This window comes from Populus nigra, chromosome 2 (genome assembly GCF_951802175.1).
Source record: "Populus nigra chromosome 2, ddPopNigr1.1, whole genome shotgun sequence".
In the NCBI taxonomy this organism is placed as follows: Eukaryota; Viridiplantae; Streptophyta; class Magnoliopsida; order Malpighiales; family Salicaceae; genus Populus; species Populus nigra.
The window spans coordinates 27,095,002-27,106,459 of record NC_084853.1 but is presented as its reverse complement, the minus strand read 5'-3'; the positions used below and the strand labels follow the sequence as shown (position 1 = coordinate 27,106,459).

Here is an 11,458-nt window from a genome sequence, read left to right as displayed (position 1 = left end):
ACATTATAAAATATTTTCTATATAGCTTAAATATTATTTTTTATTTTTTTTTAAAAATGATCTAGTCGCATCATATTTAGGTGAACAGTAAGTTATTTTTTTTGGACTAATTTAGAATCAATAAATTTAGAGTGGCTGACTAATCTAGATTTTAGCCTTATCGTCATTTTCTGGATAATCCTCCAGATTCCCTTGTTATTTGATTAATTCCAAGGATATTAGGGTAATTTGGCAGGACAAGGCAGTAGCAAAAGCTGAGTCTGGAACACATAAAACCCTTAATCAACCCGAAACCCTGCTGCCGCTGCTGGTACTCCTGGTGCTGCTTACCTGTCATCGACCATGGCTTCGCAGTCTCGAAGAGGCGGACTCTCACTCCCGGACCGGCGAGGCTCTTCAAAGCAGGAACCAAACATCCTGGCTAAAATCAACAACACTCAAATCGTATCTAAAGGAAAGCAAGCAGCCTCCGACGCCGTTTTTGTCGCCAAAAAGCTTCTTAAAAGCACAGGCAAGGCCGCCTGGATTGCCGGGACCACTTTCTTAATCCTGGCCGTTCCTTTGATTATCGAGATGGACCGTGAGCAGCAACTCAACGAGCTCGAGCTCCAGCAGCAAAGCCTTCTTGGTGCCCCGCCCGTTGGCCCTGCTCCACCCAAGTAGATCCGATCCGGTTAGAGATTGTTAATTTATGCTGCGTTTCATTTTTAGTCTCTGTTTAGGGATTTGGATTTACAGCTTTAGTAATTGATGTATGTTGATTCTCTCTCTTTAAATTGAATGTCTGGGTTTTGAATGCAACGATTAAAGCGGGTTTTGGTGATTAATTTCTGTGAAAGTTTGGGTTTTCTGTGATATTTGAATGAATGTTTATTTGGGACTTTTGATGTTTGATTTGATTCCTAGGTTTATCATCATTGGTCACATAATCTAGTTATTAATCAAGTCAGAAAGCCAAACCAAGCGGGTTATGACGAATGCCGAGGATAAGGTTGTCTTAGATTTTTGGTAGAATTCAGTGAGGCAGCTTTAGTTCATAGTCTAGTAAACCTATCTGTCTGTGGTTATCGCATTCTTGATGATTTTAATCCTCCTGAGGCTTGTCTATAAGAATTTGAGATTTGAAAATCATGGACACAGGGAAGTGTGAGCCCAGGCTAACCAGGTGGAGTTGTTGTTACTTTCTCTGGTTAGGGTTTTAAGGCATGGGCATACTTTTTGGTTCCTGGTGGTGCTAAACAGCCGTTGGTGTCTTTTTAAATGCCGAGTTAGGCTCTTGGTGTGCAGTTTTGGGACGTTCAGCCTTAAACTGTTGTGAATTGTGATGCGTTAACTTGCAGCTGCGATGTTTGTAGAGTTCTAGTATGGCTACTCTGATTCACCCATATGAATTAAGCAAACACACCGAGTAATTTCTTTTTCGTATTAAAATGATGCACCGATTTGACTCACACCAGCCTTGGGACTTTAATGTGACCATACAAGTGTTGGGTTTCCCAAGATAAATAGATGCAGCGGTGTCGCATGTGTGCGGCGTCGCGGCGAAAATATCCACCCTCAAAATTTTTCCAATGTCTAAAAATGTGGCAAATGTGGGGAGACAAGAAATTCATGTTTTCTATTAGTGGAAAAATGGAATGAGAGTTGTCACCTAGTATTTTGGTAACTAGGAACCCTAACTAGTCTCAAAGATCGGGTACGGGGACTGGTTGCGTAAAGAGAAGGTATGAGCACCTCAAATATACCCTACCTAAGGTAGGCTGCATTGTTTTATTGTCTGTAAAACCTAATGTCTTGTTGTGTTTTCTAATTGTTGGTCCATCTATTGTTTAAGAAAAGTCCTACTCGGTAAGGAGATCCTTATCTTATCAGGTAAAACTTAATTGTTCTGACGTTAACAAAAGAATTTAATATCCAGAATACGTCTTACTTATAAGGTCGTAACGTTAGATATTAAAAGAAAACAAAGTAATTTTTTTAAAATTTTTGAAATATTGGCATGGTTCTCGTGACTTTAATAAACTGGTTATTAAAGTCAAAATGCATGCTAATACATTTTTTGAATTTTTTTTTGTTGTATGAAAATACAATATGATTTTATTTTTATTTTTGAGAGACTTGGCCGTATACATGAAAACAAAACATTTAATTTTTTTAATTTTTTATTTTGTTTTGACGAAAACAAGATATTTTAATATCGAATTTGTATCTTTACAATATAAAAATACAAACTAATAATGTGCAAAATTGATTAAAAAAATATATATGGGAAAATCACAAATTTTTTTGAAATTTTTTTTGAAATTTTTTGATTTATTTTTTTTATTTTTTTTGGGGCTAGGTCCAACTCAACTCATGTGGCTGGGCTGGACCCTGCCAACCCGGCTCGGTCACTGGTTCAAACTAGTGACCTGGCTGGGGAACCGAAGGTACGCGTGAAATGAACAGTGCGAAGGTAATTACCTTCGCACAGTAAAAAAACTCATTTGCAAAGAAAGAAAGGAAATGAGCGTACCTGGTGCTGGAGAAGGAGAAGCCGATGGTGATGTCGAGTTTCATCTGTTGGTTTCTTATTTCTCTGACCTTCTCTGCATCCCCTTTCTTGTTACTGATTCCTTGTTCTGCTGCCTCTGGTTCTGGAGGGTGGTGTTGTAGAAAGGTGATGCTGTTTTAATTCTCTGCTTGTTGGACGTTCCCACGCCAGGCTCTTCTTGCTCGGTCTAGTTCCTGGTTCTGGAGAAGGGAAAGTTGATGGTGATGCTGTCCTCGTCTACTGGCTTCTTGTTTCCTCCTCTTTCTCTTTGCTTTTCTAACCGTCACCCTTATGTGTGTTTTTTTTTTTCTGGTTCCTCTCCAGTTCTTCCCCCCTCTGTCTCGTACTTTCTTCCCCTGCTCCTGCTCCTCCCTCCCTTTCTTTTCCTCTCCGTCTCTTCTCGATCTGCCTTGTTTTTTTTTTCTTTTCTTCTCACCTGTTCCCTATTGCAGCTGGAGGTGAAGCTGGTGCTTGGGGACAAAGACGATGGTGAAACTGATAGGTCGAAGCTACTCTCTTCTTCAGTTCTTCCTCTATTCTTCCTTCTCTTTGTTTTTTGCTTTTTAAATCTTTTTCCCTCCCTCTGTTTTCCTTATGCTCTCTCCTTCCCCCTCCTTCTTGCTCAGTCCCTCCTCTGGCTTTTATAGCCAAAGGATGCATGCGTTATGGTAGGAACGTGGTAACGACCGGCGTGTATTATGGTGGTGAGGAATATCAGCTGTGAGATATGCCTCCCTTGATTGCAGCTCCACTTTCTTCTCCTGTCTTCATTGCCAGCGAAGAAGACAATGAATAGTTTCAGCGCCTTTTTTAAATTTCAAATGGATATTTCTGATTTGATCCTTAGATGTTTTTACAATTTTGTAATCAAGCCCTCGGAAAAATTGTAATTGGATCCCTTGATTTTAGTGCCTTTCCCGGTTTGGTGCTTGGTTTCGGATTTTTTCAATTAAGTCCCTAATTGGCCATCAAACTTTAATAATTATGCAATTAAGCCTTTAATTTGATCAAATCAACTCTTCGAAATTATAATTGAACCCCAGAACTTTAATTTCTTTCAATAAAAACCTAAATTGACTTAAAAATCAATTTTTCTTGCAATCAAACCCTCTATAAATTCAATTAAACCTTAGATAATATTTAATTGAGTCCATAAACATCTGATTTTGAATTTTTCTTCCACAAATTGAATTTTTCTTGTCAACAGGGCTCCCATCAGTTAAAAATATACTGTTAAATTCCAATTCTTGTATTTTTAAACCTCCGCAACCAATTTCTATCCATTTTATGGGCGTTCCAGCATTTTCTCACTCCTATTATTTTTTTGGATTCCTTCCGAATATATATATATATTTTTTTTTTAATTTTTGTGTGGGAACCCAAAAATAGGTAACAACAAGCGGAAACGACAAATTTAAATTTTTTTAGGAGTCTCAAAGATCTCGTTAGACAGATCTAGAGTTGTTTAGGATTTATACCTGAAGATCAAATATTCATTTCGGCTTTGAATATTTGCTTCAAGCCTTTCTTTTAGGAGATTGATTGTTATACATTTGAGTGTTAACTCTTTTCTATTGTGTTTTAGGTTTTTCTGTACTGTATTATAGTCACAAAAAAGTATGTACCAAAACTTTGTATTTATAGAAAAATCTAAGAAACCATATAAATGATAAAATATCAATTTGTCTCTTAAATAATATCATATATATTATTTTAGGCTAATTTTAGAAATTAATTCAATCAAGTTCTTACTTGATTGTTTCTAGGTCTAGAATTGCAATTCCTTATATTAATTATATGTTATTCTTCAATTTCTAAAATTTATTTACAATTAATTTATACTTGATTAATTGGCTTATTTTAATTCCTGACAAATAGTTTTTACATGTGCGATCCCTTAAGTTCTTTAATAAGTTGGCCAAAATATAAATCATAATTTTAAATAAAATATAATTAAATAAATTAATATATTATCAATTCAACAATATAAAGATATTTTCACTAAAGTATGCAATAGGCCTCATTTCTTGCATTAACACAACCCCAATTCTAGCCCTAGAAGCATCATACTCTATCTCAAACATCTTAACAAAATTTGGAAGTGCAAAAACAAGAGCATTGCATAACTTCTCTTTAATCAACTCAAAAGACTTTCGTTCATTTTTGCTTCACTAAAACTCACTTTCTTTTTTTCAAACATTCAGTCAAAGGTTCAACTATAGAACTGAAGTTCTTCAAAAATCACTGATAAAATGTAGCTAAACCATTGAAACTCCTTACTTCAACAATACTAGCATGTTTCAACCAATATTTAATTGCTTTTATCTTTTGCTTTGTTAACTTTAACCCTACTAATAGAAATTATATAATCATGAAACACAACACTTTCTTGATAGAAATGACACTTCTTTAGTTTCCTATACAATTTAGCATCACATAAAGTTTCAAATACAACCATAAGATGCTCCACATGATTATAACTATACATCAAAATATACGACAATAGACAATCCAATATGTTTTATCAAAACATGATTCATAAGTCACATAAAGGTACTAGGTGTGTTAAATAGCCCAAATGGCATTACCATCCATTCATACAACTTGTATTTAGTTTTAAATGTTGTTTTCCATTCATACCCTTTTTCATTCTAATTTGATGATAACTACTCATCAAATCAATTTTAAAAATCAACGTAGCACCATACAACTCGTTAAGTAAATCATCAAGTCCAAGTATAGAAAATCGATGCTTAACTGTTATTTTGTTGATTGCATGGTTGTCTACACACATATCCGCATGGAACCATCTTTCTTCAGCATAAACAAGGTAGACACGAAATATAGACTAGGTGACCCTCGCACATAGCCATTTTCTAAGAGCTCACCAACCTGATTGAATCTCTTTTGCCTCATTTGTATTACACCTATAGGTTAATCTGTTAGGAAGTGAAGCTTTTGACACCAAGTCAATTTGATGCTCAATCCTATAAATATGTTGTAAACCTTTAAGTAATTCTTCTGGAAACACATCCAAAAACTCCCCAAGCAGCTTCATAAATCGTCTTGGTAATTCCACATTCTCTACTTATAATTGTAGTTTCACCCATACCATGAAAACAACCCTGATTGAAGCAAATGCTTGCTCGATGTCTTCTTTTTTGGCTAACATAAGCCTTTTACTCGATTTCACCTCCTTTTGTTGACTTCACAATTGATCCTTTCTAACTAGCCAAGAATTTAATAGCAATAAATTCACCTTCTTCCTGTTCAACATAAATGTGTAAGTATTTTTTCGTCCATTGTAGGTCACTTCTTTATTAAATTGCCATGGACGCTTTAAGAAAACATGGTTAGTTGACATCAAAGCCACATTACACAAAACCTCATCATGATAGGTTTTGATGGAAAAAAAAAACACATGAACCTGATTTATCACTCGAATCTCTCTATACTCGTTAAGTCATTGTAAATTATACAATTTAAGATGTGGAACAATAGCTAAACTCTATTTCTCTACCAAAGTAGTGGACGCAACATTATTGCAACTTTCATTGTTAATGATCATTCCACACACCTTATCTTGAAATTGACATCTCGTATGAAAGATGTTCTCACGTTGTTCTTCATTAATGTTAACTTGTGCATTCAAAACTCGCTGCACTACTAACAAATCTCCTTTTACTAGTTCAAAATCTTCTCTTTGCTCATCTTATTCTATATCATCCTCAACTTTAGTTTTAGACTTATCCCTACTAACCAACTCTCCATGTTTTCTATGCATCACCGTAACTCTCTTGTTCAGACATTTAGAAGCAATATGCCTATGTTGTACATATTTGAAACATTTAATGTCTCGCAACCTATTAGGATGTTGAGGTTCGATCACATTTTTTTTATCCTTTGTAGAGTCTGAACTTGTACTCCCCTTACTAAACCCCACTTTCTTATCTCGTTTAGATGCATTCCATGTTTATGAAGATGTGGAAATATGTTTTGAAGCATTCAATGCTTTTATCGCATTACCATCCTGTAAACACCCACAAGAATATATATATATATATACATATATATGTATATATACATATATGTATATATAATTGATGACTCCACCATCGTTGTCGATTTCTGCATCGGCAGCGACACAGTTTTCGCTGTCGATTTCTTGAATCGGCAGCGACGCAGTTTTCGTTGCTGATTTCTAAATCTACAGCAACACATTTTTTGTTTTTTTTTTTAAAATTAATTAAAAATTAATTAACTTAAGGAGCTAGGAGGGAGGGGTAAAACCGGTTTTGGATAGATCAAAACAAGGATAAGAACACATCTAAACCAACCCCAAACAACCCACCTCATTTAATGGGGAGTATAAATACAAGGAGGAGAGAGAGGATGACCCTTCCTCTTCCCAAAGTTGTCTCCGACAGCTAAGAGGATAAGGAAACAGAAATGAAATGAGGCCAAATTCCCAGAACATCTAACAAAGAAAAATGAATAAAATGGAAATAACAAATTATGGTAGAGGACTGGCCTTAACTATGGGGTTGGCCAGCATGCATTTGTGTGTGTTCTGCTGGAATTTATTGAAAGATTATGTGTTAAAATTGATAGTTTCAATGTGTGTGTCCTGCAGGAAATTGTTGAGAGAGTATATGTTGAAATTGATGGATTTCAATATGTGTGTGTTTTGCTGGAACTTAGTGATAGTTGATATGCTGGGATTGTCACAACATGTGAGGTGTGTGTTCATGCCAAAATGTGAGTTGTCTACAGCGAATTAACATTCGCTGCCAAATTGTATTTTCTGTAGTGAAATTGTGATTCGCTGCCGAAGCAGTGTCGTCTGTAGCGAATTAACATTCGTTACTGAATTGTGTGTTCTGTAGTGAAATTATGATTCACTGTCGAAGCTGTGTCGTCTGCAACGAATTAACATTCGCTACCAAATTGTGTTTTCTACAGTGAAATTATGATTCGATACTGAAACTGTGTCGGCTATAGCGAATTAGCATTCGCTGCCGAAACTGAGTTGTCTGCAACAAAATTGTGATTCGCTGCCGAAACTAAGTTGTCTGCAGTGAATTAGCATTCGTTGCTGAATCGTGTGTTCTGCAGCGAAATTGTGATTCGCTGTCGAAACTGTGTTGTCTACAGCGAATGCTAATTCGCTACCGAATCGTGTGTTTTTCAGCGAAATTGTGATTTGCTGCCAAAACTGTGTTGGCTACAGCGAAATAGCATTCGCTGCTGAAACTGAGTTGTCTGCAGCGAAATTGTGATTCGCTGCTGAAACTGAATTGTCTGCAGCGAATTAGCATTCGCTGTCGAATTGTGTGTTCTGCAGTGAAATTGTGATTCGCTGTCGATCCTGAGTTGTCTGCAGCGAATTAGCATTCGTTGCCGAATCGTGTGTTTTGCAGCGAAATTGTGATTCGCTGCCGAAGCTGTGTCATCTGCAGCGAATTACAATTCACTGCCAAATTAGGTGTTCTGCAGCGAAATTGTGATTCGCTGCCGAACCTGTGTCAGCTGCAGCGAATTAGCATTTGCTGCCGAAACTGAGTTGTCTGCAGTGAAATTGTGATTTGCTGCCGAAACTGTGTCATCTGCAGCGAATTAGCATTCGCTGCCGAATCGTGTGTTCTGCAGCGAAATTGTGATTCGCTGCCAAATCGTGTCTTCTACACCAAAATTGTAATTCGCTGTCGAATATGTGTCGTCTGCAACGAATTAACATTCGCTGCCAAATTGTGTGTTCTACAGCGACATTGTGATTCGCTGCCAAAACTGTGTTGGCTGTAGCGAATTAGCATTCGCTGCTGAAACTCAATTGTCTGCAGCGAATTAGCATTCGCTGCCGAATCGTGTGTTCTGCAGTGAAATTGTGATTCGCTGTCGAAGCTGTTTCGTCTGTAGCGAATTAACATTCACTGCTGAATTGTGTGTTCTGCAGCGAATTTGTGATTCGCTGTTGAAACTGTGTCGGCTGCAACGAATTAGTATTCGCTGCCAAAACTAAGTTGTCTGCAGCGAACTAGTTTTTGTTGATGAATTGGCATGAATTGGCCGCCTGGAGAAAACCAGTTTTCGCTGCCGAATTGGCAGCCTGCAGCGAACCAGTTTTCGCTGCCAATTTCTATAATAGGCCTTCTAGGCTGAAATGACTTAAATGCTAGTAACAATTTCATGGTATGATGATGTAAAATGTGGAACAATTGAATGTGAACATATGAACTCTTAAAATAAGTGGTGATGAATGTGATTCAAAGATACACATGTGCTGATTTGTGACCATTGATGTTTTAGGTGGTGCGGCCGGGATTGGACTATCATCAAGACAAGAACAACCCGCATGTGGAGCAGGTAGGTGATTTGCACCTTTCTTTTTCATAAGTTGAATAATGAAATACTTTATCATGAATGTTACCATATTGCGTTAGAATAGATATTAGATTGTCGAACGCTTAAATGTTGACAAATGATTGATTAACTTCGGCTAATGGCATCCGAATGGATGACCGGGATGAACAAATGATTAGCTTCGGCCAATGGCATCCGAATGGATGACTTCGCTTCGGCTAATGGCATCCGAATGGATGACCGGGACCAATGAATGATTAGCTTTGGTTAATGGCATCCGAATGGATGACCGGGATGAAGGAATGATTAGCTTCAGCTAATGGCATCCGAATGGATGACCGGGACGAATGATTAGCTTCGGCTAATGGCATCCGAATGGATGACCGGGACGAACGGTTGATTAGCTTCGGCTAATGGCATCCGAAGTGGATGACTGGGGTGAGTGAACGGTTAATCTCAACAAATGATGCCTTAAGAGGATAACCGGGTTTAAGATCATGGTTGATTGCAAGAATTGGTGCATCTATATGTACTACAAGTTGTTTATACCAAGTACATGAAGAAATTATAAATGTCATGCTTCAAACATGGGATAATGTTAATGCTTCATTTAACTGCCAGACCGTTAATTATCATTATTATTATTATTAAGTAATTGCTTTCTCTTAAACATTTTGTACTGCAGCAGGGACGTCACACCAACGAGATGTCTAGGAAACCCAATACACGGGAACCTACTTTTGCAAGGAATCATGTAGTTGCATTCTAAATCACAATGTAATTTGTATGAATCAATGTACTGAACGTATAACTTTTATTAGATCTTTTTGTTTAAATTCGTAATGGCTATTAGTAGGATAGGAATGCAAACTCATGTCTATGCATGTATATTTTTAATATGAACTTCTAATCATGCAAACATAATATTTTATGTTTATGTAAGATTCACTTTTAAATGAAATGTTGATTGTATGGATCGTATTTTGATGATGTGAGGGATCAGATTCGCCGATTACTGGTACCATGTGTGTCAAGAATATATATATAATTACCGTTGTTTTGGGCTTGAAAAGTTGGGTTGTTACAGTTGGTATCAGAGCACTTGGTCTAGATCTTGGGGATCACTGATAATTGTGTTGCTGTGGTGAATTTCAGGATGGTACGCACCAGATAAGGGACATGAACTGAGCCACCCTCCTTAGAAAGGAGGGGTTAGAACCAAGGTGCCCAAGGTTGGCAAGACGAAGATCCCTTGGATGATACGACATCTCATGCTCTGATAATACCACCCGAAACCTTGCAAGGGGAAGCTGCGGTAGCGGGGGAAAGCCGGAGGCCTAACCAAACAGAAGAAGTACCCCTAATTGCAGCAGAGCAGCAAGAAAGATCAGAAGCACAACCATCAACTATTCCAACTGGTGTGCCCCCATAATATGTAGACGCGGGACTCTTTGTACAAATAGTTAAAGCAGTGATGGAGGGCATGACTGGTTCAGCGACACAAACAACTCCCACCGCGCAGATTCCATAGGCAGCCCCTATGACTAGCATGGCCACGGATAACGTGGTGCCACTGGTGCGACTAGTCGAGAGTATGAGGGAAATGGGTTGTGAACCGTATATGGGGGAACAAGATGCAAAGATAGCTGGAAGATGGATTAAGAAGGTAGAAATGACCATGATTCAAATAAGCATACCCGAGGGTTTGAGGGTAAATTGTGCAACCCAGTTACTGTCCGATAGGGCCATGACATGGTGGGAAACAGTTCAGCTAAGGCGTGCAATCGAGACACTAATTTGGAGTGACTTCAAGACAGAGTTTGAGAATCAATTTTATTCCAAGTACCGTCACAAGGTGAAAGAACAAGAGTTCTTGGCACTAAGACAGGGTGATATGTCGGTATTGGAGTACGAAAGGAGGTTCCATGACCTCTCATTGTTCGCCCCACACTATGTGCCGACAGAGGAATATATGATTGAGAAGTTGAGAGATGGTTTGTGACAGGATTTGAGACAATGATTGATCGCCTTGCGGTTTAAATCCGTGAGGGAGTTGATTGAGGCTACACAAGCTCTGGAGGCTTGTATTGAAGAAAGCCAAGGGGGATATCAGGGTATAAGTAAAAAGAGAGATGGGGACTATTTCAGTGGCAGACCACCACTCCTGAAGAAAGGAAAAAGTGGAGTGTTTGAGCAGTATAGGAAAAAAGGGAGTTTGATATTACCGCCCCACCAATAGGCAAGTGAGAGAGTGATGGATAGACAATCGCACTCGATGGCAAACTCTTCAACTGGGACCAGTGACTGCAAGGGTGTTGACTATCCTTTTTGTGTAAAATGTGGACAAAAACACCCCGAGGACTACTCAGTTTCCCTCGTGCGATGCTTTGTGTGCAGAGGAGAGGGTCATAGGTGGAGAAATTGCTAGTATCTAGGTCAAGGGTGTCATTACTGTGGTGGAAGAGGTCATTATAAGAGGGACTGCCCCAAAAGGAACACTGGGCAGGTACAGAGCTATAGGCAGCCCAGTCAGAGCCACCAACAGTCAGTCACCGTGAATAGGCT

General features: G+C 38.3%; 1 protein-coding gene across 1 annotated transcript; it reads left to right on the top strand.

Annotated features, from left to right (window-relative positions):
* Positions 1–250: 250 nt before the first annotated feature.
* On the top strand, positions 251–827 carry LOC133681959 (mitochondrial import receptor subunit TOM9-2). The gene has a single exon (XM_062105171.1). It carries the CDS (start codon positions 343–345, stop codon positions 661–663), a length of 321 nt encoding a protein of 106 aa, XP_061961155.1. The 5' UTR covers positions 251–342; the 3' UTR covers positions 664–827.
* The last annotated feature ends 10,631 nt before the right edge of the window (positions 828–11,458 follow it).

Coding starts and splice junctions, on each gene's coding strand:
- LOC133681959 (XM_062105171.1), top strand. CDS start 343: ATGGCTTCGCAGTCTCGAAGAGGCGGACTCTCACTCCCGGACCGGCGA.